At 38.3% G+C, this 24315-nt stretch overlaps 1 protein-coding gene across 2 annotated transcripts in view; it reads right to left on the reverse strand.

Annotated features, from left to right (window-relative positions):
* The window catches only part of DISC1 (DISC1 scaffold protein), a 187224-nt gene that overhangs the window by 96934 nt on the left and 65975 nt on the right, over positions 1 to 24315 (reverse strand). For both annotated transcript variants that reach the window (XM_084203469.1, XM_084203468.1), the window contains 2 exons: positions 13306 to 13360; positions 8767 to 8869 (listed from right to left, as the gene is read on the reverse strand). In XM_084203469.1, coding sequence (XP_084059595.1) covers positions 8767 to 8869; positions 13306 to 13360 — 158 coding nt within the window. The remainder of the gene's footprint in view (positions 1 to 8766; positions 8870 to 13305; positions 13361 to 24315) is intronic.

Raw genomic sequence — 24315 nt, forward strand, 5'->3', positions numbered from 1 at the left:
ATCACTGGAAAAATGGCAAATATTTAGAGGCTTCTAAGGCAACATTTGAGTCCACCTTTATTCACCTGAACTCATTCCAAGCATCAAAGCACAGGAGCCTTAATAAAACATGAAGGTGAGAAAATCTTCATTAGAATCTGGAGCCTGCTGTTACATTTCAGAGGGCAGCAAGGAAAAAGGTATGATATTGCATATGAAAGTTTTATATATACTGAATGGATCTGAATTCCCAGAGGAGAAGGTTATATCAAAACTGAGGCCATAAGGAAATGGCACTAGATACAAACCCAAAAGCAAAAGACACCCTACCTACTGCAGCTTCCCATGACAGCAAAAATGTCTGTAAGTCTGCAGTGAAACCTCAGAAGAGCATATAAAAACTCAGGCATCACAAATACCATTATCAGTGAGCTCTGACCTCAGTCCCAGTAATCAAAGTAACTGCTTTCTACATGTCATAAGAAGGTTGATTAAAAAATTAATATATAATCCATAGCTACCAGCATTGAAAAAACATGCCCTCCTGGGCTGGTTTTTTGTTGTCGTTGTTTTGTGGTTGTTTGTTTTTTTATTGTTGAGATGTCACATTGTATGCCATAAAAACACTCTGAAGACATATGTCAAGATATTTCATTCTGCTCATGCTCTCAAAATGCTAAAATTCCTCTGTGTGATAATTCAATAATTAGCTTGCCTAAGTGAGCACAGTAACTGTTCACTTCATCAACCACTGGGAGCTTTGTCTTACACAGCCATGCCAGTGAGAGGGCTCTGGTTGGCTGATATTAGTTAAGTCAGTCTAACTCTTCCCAGGAAACTCAAAAATCATGCAGCCAATAGAACTGCTCACTCAGAAAATACATACAGAGAAACAAAGCTAAGGAATCAATAGTCTAAGACCAAAGCTGAGATTCTGATCTAAACCAGGACATGGGACAGAAATTCTGTGATGGTGACTGAAGAGCCAGATGCCACTTTCCCCATCTTTCCTTCTGTCTCACAGTGGTGCTTGCTACAGACGTGCAATTTTAGCTACTGCATCCATGTCCATATAAACACACTGGGTGAAAACTGGGGCAGGAAACTTGCAGCAGCCAGTGCTCTGAACAGGTAATGTGCTTGCAGTGCACTCTCATAAGGAACTGAGCAGGTACACTTCACCTTGAGGCACTGAACATTACCATTACCTCGAAAGACAGCAACAAAAACAGTGAAATCTTCCTTCTTAATCTTGCCCTCTGGGGCTCTCTCCTTCCATGCATCCTTCATCCTCTACAGAAAGTGACATCAGGTAAGCTCCAGCAGCTTGATGTGAATGCCAAAAATACCAGCCAATTCAAGCACAACAACCCACACAGGAAAAATAGTAACAATTTTTTAAAATCTCAAGGCAGAAAGCAGCTATAGAATTGCTCTTAGTGTAAACATTAGTAAATTTCTCTTATTTCCTCTATTCTTAAAATTTTACTTGTATGGTTACAGCTAAATAGTACTCTGCATATCAAATATATTTTCTATAGATTTAGCCCCAAACTCATGCCCATTATAACACCTCATTGTCAGATTTTACTGTGTTGGGCAGATTGTTGCCCATTTAGTGGTCTTGAAGTAAAATATCATCATTTTGATACCATTTGCCAGAAACAAATTGATTAAAAATACTGCTTGAAATCTGTGTGATTTTACAAAATAACAAGAAATATGTTATTAATTAAACTTTATTAAATATTTCTCCCTTCAAAATATAAGACAAAGTTAAGGGTCCACAAATTTTTTACTCACAGTTTTTCTCAAATTTATGGCAGAAATTATAAACATTCATAGCTAGCATTATTTATACTTGAAGCAGAGAGAGAAACCTAAGTCCCACTGAAAATATATTCATTGTAGTACAAACAAAGAAGCAATTTTTTTCATTAATAATAAAGCATATCTATTTGACACTAGCCTAAATGTAACAAGAAATAGACTGGTCATTATTTATCATTATCTATAAATTAATTCTTCATATACTTACAGCACTACCTTTAATAATTCATAAGTGAAAATTTGCATTTTAGCTTAAGGCATTTGCCACCATAGTATTTATCAATGGTACTGGAATTCAAGGTTGAAAATCTTCCACCCTGTGATTAATGAGGGTACAAAGTGATTTCAACACCACAAAAGAAATTGAAGAAAATAAATATCATTCACCTCCACACAAAGGAAAGGGAAAAAGCTAAAAGACATGACAGAAATGTAAGATTCTGGAAGGACTGCCAGCGTGTTTGCACCTCTGAAAATATAAACTGCAATTGAGGGACAGTCTACCATCTCCTCAAACATTTTACAGAAATCCAGCACATTTGAATTGCAATTATCATTTTTAAGCAATAACACATGTCAATGCTTTTATGAAGCATAACACAACTACATGATTGATATGATTTTGAAAGGTAAATGTCAGCTAGAAGAAGGTGAGAGACCCCACAGACATACATTTGGAGGAGCAATTCTCAGTCACAGAGTGCCTCTTGTACCTGGACTGAATCAGTAACCACGGAACAACTCAGGAATAATTTAAAAAAAACAAAAAACAGGGGTGGTAGGGAGCCCAAATAAATAAACCCCAAAGTAATAACATTTCAAATCAGTAGTAACAATGGAGAGACATCACTGCCCCCTTCCACAAGTGTTTTCTCTCCTGCACTCCAGACCACAGCACAACCCTTCTGCAGGGTGATAGCACCTTCTCTTCACAGCTCTCCCATCCAACATGTCTCCTTTAGCACAAAACCACAGAAAAGAAGCTTCAAGAGAGATAACTTGACCTTCTCTCCTGCTCCAGGGATAGCTGCTTGGGTAAGAGGAGTGAAAGAGAGTAAGTTGTTTCATGACTGACTTCTCCAACAGAAGAAAAGATTTTCTGCTGTCTGGTCACATATCATGCTGGAACTTCAGCTACAATGAATAACCCTTGAAGTTCACTGAAAGCCAGTAACATCCAGCAGTCTGACTTGAAAATGAGATTAAAAAGATAAAAAGCATAATGTCCTGGTTTCAGCTGGGATAGAGTTAATTTTCTTCTTAGTGGCTGGTACAGTGCTGTGTTTTGGATTTAGGCAGAGAATAATGTTGATAACACATTGATGTTTTTAGTTGTTTCTGAGTGGCTGTTAGCCTAAAATCAAGGACATCTCAGTTTCCCACACTCAGCAGGCAAGTACACCAGGAGCTGGGAGGGAGCACGGCCAGGGCAGCTGATCCAAACTGGACAAAGGGATATTCCATACCAGAGAACATCATACTCAGCAAATAAACAGGGGGGAGTTGGCTGGGAGGGGACCAACAGCTGCCTGGAAATGGTCTGGGCACTGGTCTATGGGTGGTAAGCATCACTTTATAGGCATTGTCCATCACTTGCCAGTCTGGGGCTTTATGCCTCTCTCACTCTCATTTTCATTACCATTATTATTGCTGTTATTTTTATCATTAGTATTATTATATTTTATTTTGCTTCAGTTATTAAACTGTTCTTATCTCAACCTGCAAGTTTTACTTTTTTTTTTTTTTTTCAATTCTCCTCCCCCACTGTGAGCAGAGAGAATGTCCACATTTGCTTTTCGCTGGGCACAAACCAAAGCACAGAGCTGTTGGAAGTCTGAGGGACCATGTGAGAGTTGGTTTGGGGGGCTCACTAGCATTATTTTCCAAATGATTTAACAGGCATGCCAAAAAGTACACTGCTTGCACCAATACATGGTGGCAAATTTTATTTCATGAAGTATAAAGTGAGTGTTGTGGGAATGTGACCATACACAGCACTGAATGCTGGAACCAGACACTGCAATCATGAAGTAGAATTTATCTGAATATGCCTCTGATCCATCAACCCAGGCTGCTGCTGGAATCAGGAATAGGAAAATGTGGAACCAGCTATATCATCTGACAAGATGCAGCCCTCTGTTGGACTCCAACTCATCAAAAAACTGAGCCTGCATGAGAAGGCGCAAAGGAGCGTTGCTATTTTTGCCTCTAAGGCTAGGCAAGTCCTGCAACCATTACCTCAACCATTACCTCAATTTTCAGAAACAGAAGAGCTGAAGAAACCCGGAACACCACTACCTTCCAGAGAAATACAAATTAAGAGCTGTATGCAGCACATTTGGGGAAGAACCCAACATCATACCAAGAGCTATGTGTCCATTCATTTTTCTGAATGAATTGACAGGCTACAGCAGGAGCATGAAAACAAGGCATCCACATTAGCATAAACCACAGATGGATGGCTGAAAATGTCCTTCCGCCTGCACTGGCATCTTCCAGCCTGATGGCTCTGTCCCCTCTCTAACACACTCATTCCCAACAGGAATACTTAGCACCAAATCTGGAAAGCTGGGGGCTCTTTTTGTTACAGTTGGATCCATGCAGAATTTGCCCTAAATGAGCATCAAACAGCAGCCAAAGATGCAACAGCCCTAATATTAAGCTTTGTGAAATATGCTATCTTGTATTTATGTCATGTTATTTATAAATAACTATGCTTTTACATTGACATAAGGAATTATATTATTATATATAATTATTGTACTGCTGGAAATCATCCCACAACATCATTTCCAAGCAGCTCCCACTAGCCAGTACTTAATGAAAAAGAGGTAATGATATTTATAGGACCATGACACATGGTCTCTTACTGGTATAGACAATCTAAAGATTTTCAAATTTCAAGTCACCTCACTCTAACTTCTGTGTTTGGATCTGTGTTTTCAAAAACAAAGTTAACAATATGCATCTCATGGATAACTACATAATAAAGTATAATACAGTATTTCATTCATGCCTCATTTAGCTTCCCATTAAATCACTTTCTGGCTATCTAGTCCCATGCTAATACGCATTCTCAAGAGGAAAAAAAGTTCTCAAAGGGTCTATGAAAACATTGTAAAATGTACTTCCATAAACCTCTTTTATTCAAATATAGGAAAGATGAAACAGGACTAAAAATTCATTTTAGTCGGCATCTTCCCTCCTATTCCCAAATTATTTTCTCACTAATGAAACAACAGAAACACACCATTTCTTATTATTTCCTCTTGTATAAAACAGATCAAAGTATGAAAATAAGTTTCACCAGTATTTCTACAGTTATGTTCACACTTGCTTAAACATCATCTTATTTGAATTGTTTTACCAGTTTCAAATTATTTAATCTGAAATTTATTCCCTAGAAAATTTCATGCTAAATAGCAACACAATACTGAAAGAAAGAACAGAGTATCAGTTACTGACACGTTCTTCCTATAACTGACTACAAAATTTTATGAGCATGTTAAGAGCCACTGTAAAAAGCAGCTGTTGGAAAAATCACATGCAGGTTTCTAAGCACTGGCATTCAAGTGGCTTTTTAATAATTAAAGAAAGACCTACTAGATGTTAAACTATAATAGTTCAACAATGAGAATTTACAAATGTGCGTATCAACAGCAACATTTCATGACATCAGTAGTACTTGTTACCTATAATTACCTAAAGCTATTGACTTAATAACTGGAACAATATAGGGTCCTTCTAATTATCTCTGGAGGAAAATTCCGGACTAGCATCTCCAGAGCATTAACCATTAGTTATTTGTCCCAACAGGCCAATCAGATGGAAGTGAGCTGTTGATATAAAGGTTCTGAACTGTAACTGTTGATAGAAATACTTCTTGAACATGTAAGTATGGGCTTCTTTTCTTTTTCCCATAAGAAAGCTCACTGGATTTTAATTTAATTTATTTTATGGCCTTCAATAATCCAAATATCCACAAACTTTCTTTTTTCTCTTGCAAATTCAATTTTATACTTCTTCCCAGGATGAAATAATAGGAGGGAGAGGCATTTATAAGCATAGTATTGTCTCTTATGTCTTTACAGTATCATTTATCATATAGCCTTAAATTCCATGGTGTTGCATTGATAAGAATAATAGAACTTCTGCTTGCATTTATCATGGCATTTTCCTCCAAAAATAAGATCAACTATATTCTTACATTTTTGGTGCAAATACATCAATATTTTAAATCAATGTCTTTGTATTAGAAAGTACAGTCCATGTAGCAAATGAATGTTGTCTGAAGCTGTCAAGATCGCCATTAAAGGCTGAGGTATATATCATGCTCTCCAAGTCATCACATCATTAAGCCACCACATATAAGCTCTGAAAGCTAATTTTCACTTAATAACTCTATTCTTTAGTTCATCTAATCAAACTTTTGGGATAAAGTTTGCTTTGACACTGTTCCACAGTTACTTAACTCTTACTGCTTCCTCAAGAAAAATGCTACTTTAATCAAAAATTATGTGACAACTGTATAGAGGAAAACAGTTGTTCTCAGTATCCATTAGGATTCCATGGAAGAAACTGTCTGAATGCATTATCTAACTGGTACGTAAGAAGTAACAGACATTTAACCCTGCCTGATATTCCCAAACTAAATGAAAACAGGTAAATATGACCACTGAACTATATTATTACTGCATATTTACCTATGCACACTATAATTCTTTCTGAACTTCATGCTGTTCCAAGACTGTCCTTAAATAATTGCATATTACCACACTGAACATTCTTCCAACTCCTAGCAATTGAGTATACCCAGACTGTTCATTAACACTGTTGGCTGAGAGACCAAATAATGTGCACATAAAGTACCTTGCTTAAATCTTAGCCAGTATTTAGAAGGTTAACACCTGCTTCTAAACTATGCCTTCCTTAAGAGGTGTCATTCATTTACTCCTAACACACGAACACACAGAAACTAAAGCAATTTATCCTTCTCCATTTTCCACTATCCACTGGTTTATAAAGTTAAAAAAAAACCCAACAAAATACAACAACATAACCCCCACTATTTTCATCTCTTCTTTCCTCTTTCTTCTGCATTTAACAAATCTTTTCTTCCTGATTTGCTTCTCTGCTAGCTAGCTCCAACTCACCTTGTATCTTGGCTTTTCTGATTTTATTCCCCTCATGCTCTAAGACTATTTGTGGTGTTTTCAGATTTTTTTTTCCTTTTTTACTTTCAGGTCTTCAGACAAAAAAAAATTCTTTTTATTTTTGTATCTGCCCTGTGTCCTCTATATACAGCTCTGCATTTTACATAAACAAGTACCACCACATTGACTAAATGTATCTGTATCTTACAATGAGGTAAAGAAATGACAGTACCCACTTTCACCAAATTACCTTTTGTCCTTGATTTTTAACCATGCCATGCAGAATTTTGCCTTAGCAACAATAGGATTGTACCATTCGCAGTCATTAAAAATCCCTGAAGCAAGAGTAAAAGAAGAAACAGTGCTTTTAACAGTACAAAGAAATTGCACTGATACTTCTTAAAAAGCATAGAAAGGCAGTCAAAGAATTGTAAAAAACAGTTTATAGAGAGAGCAGCATTCAATTGACTTTGGAATTCATTCCTGAAACAACCAACCTCCTTTAAGAGCTAACAAGTATAAAATGCTGTTATGAATGTTTTGGAAATGATCCTCAAGCTGTCACTCACTCTCTCCAAGTGTCAGACTGAGCTACAGCTTTTCTGGCCAACTGCTTCCTACATGTAGTCTGTAGTTCCTACTGCATGTCCACTGTATGGGCTGTTTTGTTCCCAAGCCATAAACCCTCTTTTCTGAAACTGACAAAGTCACCTATATTTAAATAGTCTAAGGGCAGAGAAGGACAATGGCCTGGTTTACCTCTTAAAGGCTGAGAGAAAACTAAAGAGGATTTCCATTTTAAAAAGGTATTATGAGAAGAAAGGAAATTGAGCATGGTCAGCACCAATACAGGATCTGGGCTTTAACTTCCTTAAGACTTAGCTCAAGCCTGACATCATCCACTTCTGGCAAACAAAACATGTGACACTGTGCAAGGTTTCATTTTAAAATCATTTGTGTGTGCAATATAGATTCTTGTATATAATTGAAAAAATAAATCATATATGGAGAGCTACATCTCATCTTGACATGTATCAAAAACCTTTTAGCCTTTCTTTACTTGGTGTAACTCTGGAAAACTCCTTGCACTCAAATCCACATTCCCTTCTACTCAGCTTCCTCTCTGAAGCAGGTGTTTAGCAGAGACACCTACTGAAACATTTGCTGAATTAGAAAATCCACTTTTTCCAACTTAAAAGAAAGGGCTGATTTGTCTTTTTTCCCTGGTGAACAGTGCAGCTATCCCAAGCAAGTGGCATGTAAGGCTGTTATGTATCACACTCTGTAATCACATTTCAGTGGTTTACTGGTTGTAAATAATATGCATGAGTGCTCCAAGGATGAAAGTGCTCTTTTGCTGCCAACATTAGTTGTTTAATGATCTGAACAGCAGAAGCTGCCAATTATTGTATTCCATTTTAAAGTGTCATTTAAAGCCAGACATGTAATTATGATACCTTAGGTATACATTTACAATTTAGCTAGAGAGCTCCAAGAATGTAACTTGAGGAATCCTGGAACAGCTACTGATGATTATACATCAATTTCACCTCTGGAAAAATACCATGTGTTTTGCATGTTAATGGTCTACCTCACAGCATCAGCTTTGCCAGTAGTTCAGAATTAAGTACCTTACACAAGGCATGGCATAGCCATAGTTTAGTTCTGCCAGGCTGGTCATGACTTCAAGGGATCTACTCAAGCACATGAACAACTTTCCCTAACAAGTGTGTTATGAAGAGGTCAATAATTACTCTAATACACTCCTTAACACTGTTAATCCTTCTCATCACTTAAAACTTACCTGAAACAGCCAGCATTTTGGCTTCAAGTAGAGCTGGTAGTTGAGTCTCAATATCACTCACTTTCCTCCTCAAAGTACTGCAGAGTTTCTGACTCGTGCAAACCTAAATTGAGGCAGACAGCCATGATATAGAATTCATTCATGTAAAAGTATAAGGCAGTTGAAATGGGGCTTCAAATGTTCTTGGTTAACAGACATGACATAACATCCTGCAGCAAGGTAAAAAAGCTTAATAAAAAGTGATGTCTTTACAGAAACACCCAACATTGAATCAAAATGTCCAGACTGTGCTGCAAATTCTATTATTAAAACAGGCAACGGTATTAGCATTAGCTACCTGCATGAGAGAGGACGTGTTCCACTACTACATACTGAGGCTGCACACAGAGGAATGGCAATTGTACAAATTCTGCACAATTTCAGTATTAATAATCATGCTTGAAGTGGAGCACAACTAAACCAGTATTTGGAGATTAAAATTCCATAGCATACCATGTGCACTGATATTTGCTCTGCATTTTAACTGAAAAAGGGCAAAGCAGCCCTATTTTTCACACAGGCAACAAACAAGGCTTTATCACCTTGATACTGTACTTTGTTTAACATCAGGACACGCACATGACTAGGGTTCAGGTTTCTGGCTTTCCCGTGCTCTCTTTTTTATCTTTTTAACCAGAGGTCCTTCAACAATCAACAGGATTTCGTATTGAAAACATGGAGAAAAGAAAAATAGAGGAAAAAAATATAAAGGAAATTCACTTGTTTCTGTATTTTACATTTCAGTGTACATTGCCATCTCAGAAAGAGTTTATACAGCATGCAAAATTTATACAAGTCCCACATATTCAAAAATGTTGGGGTTTACGCCTATTGCATCATTTTGGAAGGAAAGCAAAATGAACAAACAAAAACCCTTCACTGAACTAAGGCCAATCCCTTGTTCTGGAGGCAGATGCCAAACCCTTTCTTAAAATAGTAGCTGACACTCAAGAAAACATTGCATTCATAGGAACCAAAACTAAAGCAATAGTCAGGACAGGCACAGGCCAGTTCTAAAATGATGTCATGTGAAAGGAAATCTCCAGAGAGAAGCTTCCCTGACTTTCTTCACTTTTAGTTTTTCTTCCTCAAAGACAAATGCCATGCTTATTAACAAAGGCACAGTTATCACTTCACTTTTTAAAGAGCAAAATTTTATAGTTCTAATGGTTTATCTGTTTGGGCAATTAAATGATAATAATTCATACATAACACTAGCTTTAAATCCTTTTAAACTAATAACACCCTCTTGCTTTACTAAGATTATCTGTTAACTATAAATGGGTCATCTTTCTTGAGTCAACATAACTAGCCTCCAAGCACTAACTGTTACTTGTAAAGACTTCAGAGTCATCCTATTAACTTAAAAACACATATGGCTTCTGCACCTCCTATAATTTTTTAATTCCCAGATATTTCAATTTGTTTCAGCACCCCCTTCTAAGTGACTCACCAGTTAATTCAGTTAAAATGTTTTTAAAACCCCAACCCTGTCAGAGGTGAATAAAAGTGCCTAAAAACCCAAAGGCCATTTCTGTCTCCCATCTCCAAAATAAATCTGAAAGTTTTTAATGACTTCTTTCCAAGCAGTACTCTCTCTTTAGGGGCACTGAATGGCTCAGTGAATTGCAATTAGATGGGGAATCTTTCAGCTCCAGGAAAACTGCATGAATATATCCCATGCTGGTAATAAGTTAAAGTCATTATCACTAGACAGCTGTTTGGCAATTATGCAAAATAAGGTGGGATGTTTAATCAGTTTCCAGTGAGCACTGTCCACTTTGTAAGCCCCACTGTCAGAACAAAGCTTGCTGGCACTCTTTATTAATGGACCAAAATGCAGGGAGCAGAGGCAGAAAGGCAGCCCCTCCAAATCAGAGATGATTCTTCTGGAACACGAGATAAGTAGGTTGCTGGGCCCCTGCTTGTATCTATGTCCCATGTATTCTGTAGATAAATGAACAACATTAATCTTCAGACCTATCATATGGCATAGTTCAACAAAACTAAATGAGCAAGTGGGAAAGACAAAGTAATATCCCCTACACTAATGGCATTGCTTCTGAGTTACATCAGGTCTACTCTACAAGCTCCAATCCTTTTCATTTTTTATAATTATTGTATCTTCATAACAGATCCCATTATTCATTACAGTAGCTCATTCAGCCACTAAGGAAAGGTTATTCCTTAGCTAACAAAGATGGTGAACATTCCCAGAGCCAGTGTCCTGGGCTTCCAGTGAACACCATCCTTCCCTAACCAGCCTGGCCCCAGGGGCCTGTGGCCCCAGCAATGCCCTTTCCCTGCTCTCAGTGACCAGCTCTGCTGTGACCCACAGACCAACAAGCTCAAATCCTAAAAAATTCTCTTTCAGTTTCAGCAAAGTGTTTTTGCAGACAAGTATTAGTTTATTTATTTTAACATCCTCTTCGGTGGTTTCTGAGGTTTTTTTAAAGCAGACTTTTTTTTTTTAAAAAAAGGGCTCCAGTTTAGGAATATACCTCACAAATCTGCATTCAGAGTGAAATGTTACTCAAAAAAGCAGTCTATCTGAAACCAGTAGGAAGCTGGTTAGCAAAGATATGCACAATCAAGATGAAAACCAGCAAAATATCAAAGGCAAGTTTGCCCATTGTCATCCACTTCCATCTTTCCAGCTTATGATCTTAATCTAAAGCAGCAAAAACAGGGACAAGGACAGCAAGTAAAGCACTGGAATTGACTCTCCAATCATCTCAAGAGAAAAGAAGTTTTGAGTAACCTTCACATTTCTCTAAAACAGCACCTTGGAAAAGATAAACAAATTCTGCTAACACTGCCTAAAGGAAGAAACTGTCTAACTGGTCTCCCACACAGCACAATCTTGCCACTAGTGAAAGCAGATATTAATTTCTGAAGGAAGGTGGTGAATAAGGGGCAGCACTCCCTTCATTAGCAGGCAGAAGTTACCTTTGCAGCCACAGCTGAAAACGAGAGAGATGAGGAAGAAAAGGCCATAGAAATGCCAGTGGCACAGGGGAAAAGGACAGACCTTTGACAAAGGAATATTTTCCCCATACAATAAAAAGGTTTAAAAGACCAGGTCTATTTATTTTGAGATGAAAATAATAGGAGGAGAAGATATGAATAAACTAAATAGGAAATTATTTGGAGGAGTCCCACTACATGCTTTCTATTTATCTTCTATAACAAATAAAAGGCATCACATAGGACTGGAATAAAATTAAAATAGTATTTTATCTATGGAAAATTCAAAGAAAAAAAAACCCAAGCTATGAAAATCTACCTTACAGACTTCTCTACCCAATGGCTTCAGCTGTTATTGAAAAAGTGTCTAGATACTATGGGATAAAATAAAACCTCACGAGACATTTTCTGTGAAAAAGGTAAATTCCACACCTTATGCTTTAGCTTGCAAACGGCTTGAAACAACATTTGAAACATCACTTTGAGCTACTTAATGTCTCATTCATTTTAGCAGATGAGCTGCAGGTCAGTTACAATAATTTCCTTGACACTTTATTCATAGTCATTTAAAAAATAGAGGGGTAATCATTGTTATAGTCTATATTAATCTTCCCAAGATGTGGGTATAAGCAAGGAATAGAGAAAATGAGCTCAAAATAAAGTGGAAGAGAAGGAAGGAGTGGTTATGAGATGCAGTCTTCAAATTATCTTTTCAACAGTGCACAGTCAAAGTGTTGGCCAAGATGATGAAGGATAAAATTTTTACTGATTTAGGTAACTGCTATTAGAGAAAACATGAAAAACAAGTTTATTTCAGAGTATAAATTCATTATTAATCAAAGCCCAGAAATATTCTTCACTTCCTATTTCATATAGATCTATGTGAACTGGCTAGAGTAAATGGATCTTCCTTTTTTCTAGAGCATTCATGGAGCAACTGGGCCATTCTGAAATAAAACTTTAGTGTTCTACTTCTTGAAAGGAGCCCATGAAATAAGGAAGAGAAAGGAAAAGAATTAACATTTCTAGTTAGAAACAAAAATTATGCCAAATCTACTATATCACTTTTCCTTGTATTTTTAAAGTGTATGAAAATGAGATTGCTAGCTAGATTATTAGTGAAATGGTGGGGAAAAGAGGTACTTCATTGATGCTCTTCCCTTCACACCAACAAAACCAGTTAGAGAAGAAAGCAAGAGATTCTATATTAAGAGCCAAAGCAATCAGCTGTGACCATGATTTCATGAAACTGAGGAGTGTGTTCCTGAATGGAGAGCTCAGCAAGAGCAAGGATTGCTAGTAAAAAAGCTGAGAAAGAAGAGATTACTCTATCTGCTTCCTGAAGTATTATAATCCCTGTGGGCCTGTTCAAACAAAAAGCTGGGGAGGGCTTTTCAGTGCACATTTAAAAATATTTATGTGCAAAATCTTCTTAGAAGGAGCACCACAAAACCAACTTCCTAAAACAAAGACAATATGCATGCTATGATCTGCTTCTGTAAATATTCTGAAGAACTGAAAACATGTACTTACTTTGGCAGTAGTTTCTTTAATGGACAGGTTGAACAATTGCTCTTTCTCCTGAAGGCTAGAAGGAAATAAAATAAAATAAATAAATAAATAAAATAAAATAAAAAAGTTTATCTCTGCTCAACATGGTCTGGTACACAAGACACAATTTCATATGGAAATAAAGTGTTAAGCTGACTAATACCAACACAACAGAGGCAATATCAAGACAAAAACTATGCTTCGTTTCAGGGTTGCTAATCCCTAACCAACATCACTTTTACAGTTCTTTGCTAACAAGTATACAGATTTTATTTACCCTTTGAAACACAGTTATGATTATTTGTGTAATCATAATACCTAAGCAAACTTAGAAGTTCCCAGCAATGTCCAGGACTGGTGTTTTGCAAGACTATCATCCAAAAACCTAACACAAAGGCATTTCTGATACAAAGAACTGGCAATTTACAACCCAGTTTTCAACTCTACCAGAAAAAGTTCAGCTACAGTCACTTGTTCCCATGGTAATTTTACATGAAATACCAGTACTCAGTTTCTTTGGATCCATAAAAACCTACCAAATATTTGTACCAAATTGATGTAACAGTGGGCTGAAACTGAGGCATCACCCATGCTTATATGAACAAAATGAAGTTTTCTTCCATAGCTAAAAGCATGTAGGTTTCCTATTTTTCTATTACCAAATCTAAAGTAAACCTCTGCCTTCGTTTCTCGCAAATAAATCCACCATTTACATTTTTAACATGAATTTCAAAAATCCAAGTCAAATAAAATATCAGGAGTTAGGAGAGAGGTTATTCTGGAAATTTTTGTTTTAATACTCCCCTCTCTCTGACTTAGGAGGTGTACACTTTTTCTACAGTGTTCAATTACTTTATCACACACTATTTTCTTTTCTGTCAAACACCTCAGTTCTGTTTACTTGACAGTCAGCACTTCCCATTAGCAGCATCTCAAGTTTTCCTCGTGCCTGTGTTATAAAAACTATTTCTTTCATGACCTACTGTTACTATTTTTCCCAAACAAGAACTAATGATATATTTCTGAGCTTTTCTCTCGTGTTAGGCATTGAAATATACAAAAATATCAGAGACATCACTGGATTTATTTCAGTGATACTCCTGCATGACAAGGCAGTGTTGTATTAATTTTACAGGTGGAAGAAACAAAAGCCACGGTTTTTCAGAGAGCACACTATGACTGAGCATCTGTTTTGACATGCACACAACTCCTGCTGCCTATGCATTCCTCTTCTGTATGCATTTCAGTTTCCTTTTGAGAAACCTGCCCTGATTTTCCAAGCACAGCACTAACTGAGCCCTAGCTCAAGAGTCAGCATTTTCACGAGCATGAATCCCAAAGCAGGCGAAGCTGGAGCTGCAAACAGCCATTGATCACCTACAGAAAGGCTGGCTGGACCATCTCGGCCAACTGCACACAGGAGTGAAATAGCCTCAGAGACAGAATTCAGAGTATCATTTAATCACATTAATGAGGCACCTATTTGCATTGCTGTCCCTAATACCCTGCTTCAAGGAGCACACATCTTTCCTATTTACAGCCCAGCCAGGCCTGTCACCTCATTACCACCCCAGCACCTGTGCAATGAAACAAACAGAAATGCAGCTGCCTACCAATGTAAAAGTGTTTAATGACATTTCTCACAGAGTCTCAAATGTCTCCCTTTTCTACAGGAATATGTGTGGAAAACACAAAGTATGGCTGGTGTAATGATGCCATTATCAGCTCCCTGCTTGCCTCTGGGCATGCCAGACAGAATGAACTATTTAGCCACTTCTTTTCTTATGCTTTGGAGCTTCCAGTGACTTTCAACATCTCCCACAATTGGCATCTGAGCTGGTCAGGTTATGTTAAAAAAAAGATGGGCTTTGTGTACAGATGTCAAGGGGCAGCAGCAAGGCTGCAGTGTGTAATTGAATTAATAGTGGGTGACTGACCCAATTGTACTGAAAATGCCTCATAAAATTCAGCTCTAAAGACCCGGGCCATAATAAAATGTAAAGTGCAGTTTTAGCCAGAAGAACAACAGTATATAGATGGCAACTCTAACAAATATCTTCCATGTGCTCTTCCTCTCATCTGTTTCCTTTCCTCACAGAAAGCTCCCCCCAGGTTCATACATTTCACTGCTCTGCATAATTCACACAGCTAACAGGAAGAGAGATCAATTTTTAACCTCTTTTGAAGCAATGTATTCAAAGCAGCATGGCAAACTAGGACCAAGTTGTCAAATCTGCATTGCTAACAAGGATGCACAAACCCATGCAGGCTTTCAGGACCAGGTGCTGAGTGGGAAAAAACATTCTCTCTATACCCAGATTTCTTTTTCATGAGTCTCTAACAAGTCACTGAAAAATAAATAAGGAATCAAATGCTGCCACTTCAATGACAGCAAAACTACAGTTTTAAGATAATTTTGTGGAACTATAGTTTTAATGGAATTTTATATTAATCTGACCAATATCAATAAAGGATATCATTAGTAAGCAATTAATTTGACCCAAGCTAGTGACAGCTGGATTAACCAGAGACTCAAATCTAAAGATCCTTCCATTACAGATATGGCATTCACACAGACTCTAACAAGTGTATTTGTTTTATTTATGGCATGAATTTCACAGTAACATTCTGTTTCAAATCCCTGTTAGCCTTCAGAGTGATACCAGAGGAATCCCTTACCCCTTGCAGAGATTAGCCCATCATATAATGCACACACAGCAATCAAAACCATGTAGGAACCAGCCATTGTTACCAACTACAAACTGCTTTTAACTACATTTATTCCCAGGTTGTTTTCTTCTACCACAAAACACTGTCACAGAGAAGCCCCTCACAAGCTTTCCAATTAACTGACAAGGTAATGACCCACAAGAGTAACCAGGCAGTCAATACTGATTCATTCTACCAACAAAGAGCTTCAACTGCCATGATCTATTGCATGTGACTTGAACCAGAAACAGCATTTTCTTTTACAACCACCCTGGAGCATCATATTTCATTTTAAGAGGGGTATTCTGTCTGCTTAAAAGCTGCTTTAGGTATTACTACAAGGGTAAATGGCTTTAGAAAGAGCTCTTTGGAATAACACAAAATTCTTGCCTAGGAAGGCGTCCATAGTTTTGACTCGTTGCTATTCTTCTCTGACAGAACAGCTAATCAAGAGTTTGACAGCTTCTCTTCACAGTCTTAGCAATCCATTATGAGGACCATTTAGAACCTACTGCTCAAATTCATTATAAGCTAACTCTATCACAGAGAAAGCAAAATTCTTGACCCAGCTGATGAAAGGACTAGAGCAAGATAGGAATTCAATTAACACAAATTTAACTGACTAAATATGAAGGAAAAGAAAGGTTTTTAACACTTGCAGAATCCACAGCAATCTATACCTCATATGCAGTATATCTTCATTCATGTAGATGGCCACACAGGCCTTTCATTTGAATGACATGCCATGGACTTACAGACACTGGGATCCATTAGGAGGAAAGAAGAGCAGGAATGTACACATGCTGTGTCCCAGAGTATCACTGCATACAGGCTAGACTAGAAGAGGAAAGCAGGAGCTGAGGAATTATGTAATTTCTGGATGACACATGAAGCCATACTTTGGCAAACCACAGACTTTGGCTGGAGAGCTGCAGGAGGGTGTGGGAATGCTGCCTGTTCAGGAACTGAAGTTGATCTGGCACGTAACAACAGATTATGGGAAAAATTTTCAGATCCAAACACTTCAGGCAATACCCTTTAAATAGCTCATTTTACTGATATTAAAGAGTAGCTACTAAGTATATTTAATTGTAGTAACACAGTTGGAACCTGCTGAGATGATGATGTTCATAATTAGGAATGGTGTGCAGGCAAAATAAAGGAAGACATTTCAATGCAATAGGGGACAGAGGGAAGAATAAGAATCAAGTGGTCTGGCTGCCATATCCCTCACTCTACCACAGCTTCCCACATTACCGCAGAGGACATTAAGTGTCACGATATAACAGATAATGTTTAAAATGCCTTTTAAAGAATCTTCTGAGAAGTTTAAATTTGCACATAAGAATTACAGATACTGTGGAAGTGGCTTTGTTCAAAGGAAGGCTACCTAGCACAATACTGGGAAGAATGGCTTTCTCTAAAAGGAAGGCATGTTTCTGAATGTCTTTCCTTCCACTATGCTAGTATACTTCCCTTTGCATACCAAGCTATTATGTATTTACGTTTCGCTTCCTAAGAAAAAATTCAAAGAATGCAAATGAGCAAAAGGCAATCCATGCTGTTCTCCATATTCAATATATATAAATATACACACTGCTCAAACAGAAACAGTTCCTGTATTAATAATAAAATTTTTATACAGCAACAAAAGGTGCAGTCAGAATTTACTTTTGTATCCACACAACAGAACATACCACACACAGGGTACCAATATAAAACAAAAAAATCCTGTACTAAAAATTCTTATTTTTCATAGAGAAGCTAAGCTGCCATCTCTGATCCCTGCCTGAACACACTGAAAGACAAGTAAAAAGTCCTTTAACAGCAAGTATTCTCCTTTACATATACTGTCACCTAAAAAATTATTATAGATCTTGTCATTACACTCCCAATCTCCACACCACAATATACAGTGCTTAAGCAAAAAGCACTTTAATTTCTTTAAAACTAAGCACAAGTCAGAATAATTTAAAATTACCCATATCTGAATTTCTAATTCAAGAACAACAGCCTAGAAGACCACACTCAGATTGCACGCAAAAAGCTTGATGGGCTGAACCCTCAATTCCCATGAATATGTATTGCCTTCTAGATAAAAATCAGCAAATTTAAACAGTTTACAGTTTGAATTTAGCCCAGAGTAATGAGAATGATCACAATAACCTTATTGTTTGCAGGCATTCTCATGATCACAACTGCAGGGACCATGACTTTTACAGATTAATGTCTTCTAACATGATTCTTGCTCCAATTCTGAAGTCACAAGAAGCTATACTCTCTTAGAAGATAAAAACACATAAACCAAGCCCTACACTTGTAATCTTGCTTTTAACAACAAACAGAAGCTGACCTTCAAAAAAAGCTTTTGTCCAGTCCCTTGCAAAAAGAACAATCACAAGTGCTACTTGGGGAACCTTTGGTGTAAATGTCTGCTACACTCTACATCAAGGCAAAAATCCACCAAAAGTCTTCAGTAAATGGACTTCACTGTGCCTTTAGGGAATAAATCCACAGTATAAAATCAAATCAATCAATAACTTCCTTGTTTTTTTATAGTTCCCCTCAATGGGCATATTTCAGAAAGTTTTGAAAACAACTCATAAAAAAGAGCTTTGAACAAAACTATATTTAACAAGAGGCATCTTCAAGCTACTTATGTACAACTAGGACTAAAGAAAAAAAAAGAGAAAACATACTTGTTTCCAAAGTTTTCTTGAGCAAAACCAACAGATTATTATTTACAGATACCATGGGCAGATTCTACCAGGACAAGACCTACAGGGTGTTGCTGGCCCTACACTTCTGCTCAATTAGGGACATTCAAGGCTAGAATGCATTAAATGCACAAAGGTAAACCACCACTTTTTGTTCTCTTTTGAAATTCTTTACCACAAAGTTGGATTCTATCTAATCAAGAAAGAAATGGGATAACAAGATTTTCATTCTATGTGATTGTCTCATAAGCCTGTCTGGGTTACACATCTGAGTATCACCATACTGAGAAAGCAATTTTTCAGCCAACACGTAAATTCCTTTTCATCTTTGTGCAATGATCCATGGGACTTAAAACAATGGTATTTTCACAGCAGCATATCCTTTTAATGGGAAGTAAAACCACTCTTTAAACCTAAGTCAGGGTTTTCCAAATAAACTCTGATTTTTTCTTCGATAATGCAGCCCACAAAAAGCTTCTATATAATGACAGAGCAAGTTAAAAAATTATAAAAATACAAAACTTCTGCTCAGCTGCTGTGGTAAAAATCCAATTTCTCTAAAACTGAAAGTACTCACAAGGAAAGGACTTGGACATTAAATACAAGTAGAGAAAAGTTGTGTTTAACTCATAATAAAAATGAAATTTCTGGCAGCTGCAAGGACTAGTTACCTGAATTAGAAGTAAAATGCAAAGTCTCACCTTGGAAAACTTCCAACCTCAAAAATTAATCTGATCTGAGACAACAACTATCAAGAGATGTACTTTAAGGCACGGGAGCATCGCACTTTCTGCACATTTCAATCTACAAAGTTCTCGAAGGAATATGAATAAGAACCCAAAATTATGCACCTACCTCTGAGTGATCAGAGAGCTGGTTTTTCTTCTTTTTGAAGAAGAGCAATTTGCTCGTTTCCAAGCTATCATTTGCAGAGCAGTATTTCTTCACTGTTGCTATACATCAAGGATTGCTTTAATACACGTGCTTCCCCACTCAGAATTTTTCAAGAGTCAGAACTGGAAATACACTTTCTCAATGTTTGTAAAACCTCAGCTTACCAATAGGGTTTCTCACTGGCTCATGGGTTGCTCAGTGACTGTACTTGCCTTTGTCAACTCTCAAAGACTTACACCTAGAGGCAGTTTACTTTTAAAACTAATCATCCTGCCCAGCTCTTGCATACATAAAACATCTAAACAGAGTCAACTCTTATTTGCTGCGTGCTGCCAGACAGTAGCCCCACTTAGGAGACCTGAAGAAAAATCAGGGCATTGGATGACAATTTTTTATAAGAATGAATAATAAAGTGGTTTCTTAAATGGTAGCAATACAAGGACAGAGGCAGAATCTCAGTATGGTTTTGGGGCTTTTACATCAAATCAATCCAGCAGAAACAATCAGTTCACAGACACCTGAAGATGCTGCTGGCATCTTTAATCATCGCAGCAAGCTCAATTTTTATTGCCATGTACTGAGAAATCTTCTGGTCCTATAAATCACCATTCAGACAGCCAAACCAGCTGGCTGTTTCAACCAACCAAACACTCATATGGTGCTAGATTTCCCACCACTCTTCTGCCAGCTGATGCTGCAGGGCAGTTGAAGCAGTTGTTGCTTCAGCTGCTATCAGGAACAAGAGCATCGAAATGAGAACAAAGGGACAATCAAACAGCTATCTGCAGGAGCAGTTCATCACATCCTAACTAACACTTTCCCCAGATATTCTGATGTATCAATAGATCCCCATTCTTCTGCTACATCTGTCCGGAGTGCACAAAAACTAGAGCTTGCCCACAGCAGTTGCAATTATTCTCCTAAGAATAACATCCATTTTACTTCACTGACTGAAAGGGTCTGCCCCTGGATATTGTTGCTAGCTGTTTCTCTTCATTATATACAAACTAATTTAGTATCACACATTGATTGAGACAGCTGGTCATTTTTCCCTGAAGAGAAGTAAATCTCATTGTGCACATACCCAGAGGAATCAGCACATATGTGGCCTGGGCTTTATAAGCTGTTACATCCCACTGGATGCTGCTCAAGCAAGCAGGGGGAACCAGATGCTCAGCAGGGAAAACCAGATTCCTCATTACACCATACACTTGAGCACTCAAGCAAGTGTTACTCATCTTTCTGCTGCGACTTTTTCCTGCTATAACACTGCTTGGAAGGACAAAAAATGCCTTTAAGATTGCTCCAAAACAATTCAGGTTGACAGAAATAGCTCTGTCCTCCATGTTGGAAGACTGGCTCTTTCCTTTCCCTGGTCTGTTTTTAATCCCCCCTGTTCTTCCCAAGGAAGGCCAGTGCCTACAGTGTGGGAGTAGACTTTGCAGAAGCCCTTTTTCTTCCCTCCAATGGGAGTCCCCTCTCCTCCTCCAGTGGGATCAGAGTCATTATGAACTTCTGAGCCACGTTTGCACCTTCACAGAAAGCAAATTCACATCATGTGCCAAAGCACAGACACTTTATGGCACATAGTTCCTCCTGGATTTGCTGCCACAAGAAAGGAAACAAAGCCACTTGCCCGTGAACTCTACCCCTAGGCAAAGAACAAAGGAATGAAATTAATCCTAGGCAGACAAAATGGAGAGGAAAACACCTATCTATCTATAAGAAAGATGAACCTCCTAATCAGTCAGTTCACAAAAGATGAGGCAGATCTCTTCTTTCACCCATGACTTGTCTCAGCCTCTCACAAGTGACCATAGCCAAATACTTTGAGAAAGCAGAGATGATGGCTTTGTCAAAGACAAACCCAGGTATGGGACTAGCTGAAAATGAGACAATATTATTATCAAGGCTCAAGCTGGATTATCACATTTGATAAGGAACTGGGAGTTCCTCTGGAATGGCTATTACAAAGACCCAAAGTGACTCAGATGAGCGTTTGGGATAGTGGCTGTAGAGGCAGAGGACATGAAGCAGTTGAACACCTTGCCTGGACTGTCAGAAAACCCATCTGCAGTAGGTCTCCTGAACGTGGAAGAGCAACGAGTGCCAATTGCCACCTCGATGGTGCACCGCCGGCAGTATCGGACGAATCGAGATGCCATGATCCCCATCCACAAAATGATCTGTGAGCTGGAGAGCCAAGGGTGGTCAGCAAGACCCACTCACCCTTCAACAGTCCCATCTGGCCCGTGTGCAAGTCTGACAAAAAATGGAGATTGACTGTGGACTACCGTGGCTTGAATGAAGTGACTCCGCCGCTGAGCGCTGCTGTGCCGGACATGCTGGAACTCCAGTACGAGCTGGAGTCCAAGGCAGCAAAGTGGTACGCCACTGTTGACATCGCTAACGTGTTTTTCTCCATTCCTCTGGCAGCAGAGTGCAGGCCTCAGTTTGCTTTCACCTGGAGGGGCGTGCAGTACACCTGGAACCGACTGCCCCAGGGGTGGAAGCACAGCCCCACCATCTGCCATGGACTGATCCAGACTGCACTGGAAAAGGGTGAGGCTCCAGAACACCTGCAGTACATCAATGACACCATTGTGGGGGGGAACACAGCCACAGAAGTGTTTGAGAAAGGAAAGAGGATCACCCAGATTCTGCTGGAAGCCAGTTGCACCATCAAGAAGAGCAAAGTCAAGGGACCTGCCCGAGAGATCCAGTTCCTGGGAGTGAAGTGGCAAGACAGACAGTGTCAGATTCCCACCAAGGTCATCAACAAGATCACCGCGATGTCTCCACCAACCAGCAAGAAGGAAACACAAGCTTTCCTGGGTGTCATAGGTTTTTGGAGAATGAACATTCCTGAGTAAAACCAGATTGTGAGCTCATTCTACCTGATTACCCACAGGAAGAACACTTTCCAGTGGGACCCTGAACAGCAGTAAGCCATCTCTCCCAAAACACAACAGCCCATTCTAAATCCTACTTTCCTAAGTTAGTGTGTGAAACTATGTTGAAATCTTTCTTCCAACTTTACTCGAGTAAACCGAGTTCTCTAAAAAAAACCCAGCTCTTTTGCCCTTATCAGGATTTGTCCTCAACTGAAGTTGCTGAACACTTTGAGTATACCCCAAAAAATAGGATTTACGCTCCCCTGAGTACTTGCACTTCATTTCTAATTGATCTTTCCCAAATGAACTCCAGGAGTCACAAAAGCAGAGTGAACTGGCTGCATAAATGTTCAAGTTCAGTTCCTTGCACCACTGGCCACCCTCTAATAACCAATACACATAACAGAGAATTTCCTTATCTTCAGATGGTCCCACAAACCCACATAGAACAAATGCCTACTAATCAAAAACTGTTCCATGTGAAGAAGAGGTGGAGCATTCCAATATTTTGAAAGGTATATAATTGAATTTCTTTCAACCAGAAATCAGTGCCCAGACAATAGTCCAGATGGAACAGTGCAATTTATTTTAAGAATGGCATGCTCTAAGAACACAGGCATCTGCAGATATGGATAAAACAAAGAAACTGCAAAATGAAACTAAAAATAAACTGAAGTAAAACAGATTTCCCTAGTGTGTGCTGTGAAATGGAAAGAAACAAAGGAACTAACAGATACTGAAGTGAATAGGTCAAATAATTAATACGGTCTTCCTTTATAACTAGAAAATTCCAGTTACACTAGTTAAAAACATGTATTTCTGAAATGGCGTCCAGTAACAAATATGGAAATTACATATTTGGATACCTTTTGCAATCTCCAGAAGAAAGTACTTCGTGCTGAAACACCCAGACCCATTTTCCTCTGATTTCAGTGTGTTGTCTTCAGTTAAAACACTGGCATGTCACAGTGCACACAGCACCAGCTGCTCCCACCTTTTAAACACATCTCCACACAACCTCATACAAGTGAGCTGAGCTTTTGCCCTGCAATTTCCCATTTTAAAATAATGATTATACCCTTTAGCTTACCAAGAGCAATTAAGCCTGTCTGGATGAGCAAAACTACCATATTCTGCAGTCTCAACCTCAGTGAGAATTCCCTGTCAAAACATTTTTCTTTGCCCATTAACCAGCAGGTTTTAACTGTGTCTTCCAATAGCCCTCAAGTAAGGTCCCAGGGTAATGCATCTAACATTTCTTAATTCTTCAAACTGAAAGCATGTGTTAGGTATTGACAAAGGCTCTTTGTATTTAAAACGTTCAGCACATACCAAAGATAAGGCAAAACAAAGAACACTCCTGAAAAAATAACAACACTCGACAAGAAAAATAAGCTCAGAACCAGTGCTCGTCCCAGTGTTGTATCTGACTTGCTCTTTTCCTCCTTCACAGAGAAGGGCAAGTACTTGGCAAGTATTCTTTGTTTAATATATCCTCTCATATTCCTGGAAGTTTGCTTCAATATATTGAACAATTTTTTATCTTTTAGTGAGCTGCAAGCCACCAAATACAATTCATTACAGCACAGATTGCCTTAAGAGATGCTTCACACTAGCCCTGCCTGTGTTACTCCAGTGCTGAATGCAATTCATGCAGTCAACAAATAATTATGCAAAAGCACATTACAGCAGTACTTTACTGACAAGCACAATGTTGCTAGAATAAATACAGAGTATCTTGCAGCCCAACAGTGAGGAGTTTGCAATTTACTGCCCAT

This window comes from Fringilla coelebs (assembly GCF_963513975.1).
Source record: "Fringilla coelebs genome assembly, chromosome: 3".
Classification (NCBI taxonomy): Eukaryota; Metazoa; Chordata; class Aves; order Passeriformes; family Fringillidae; genus Fringilla; species Fringilla coelebs.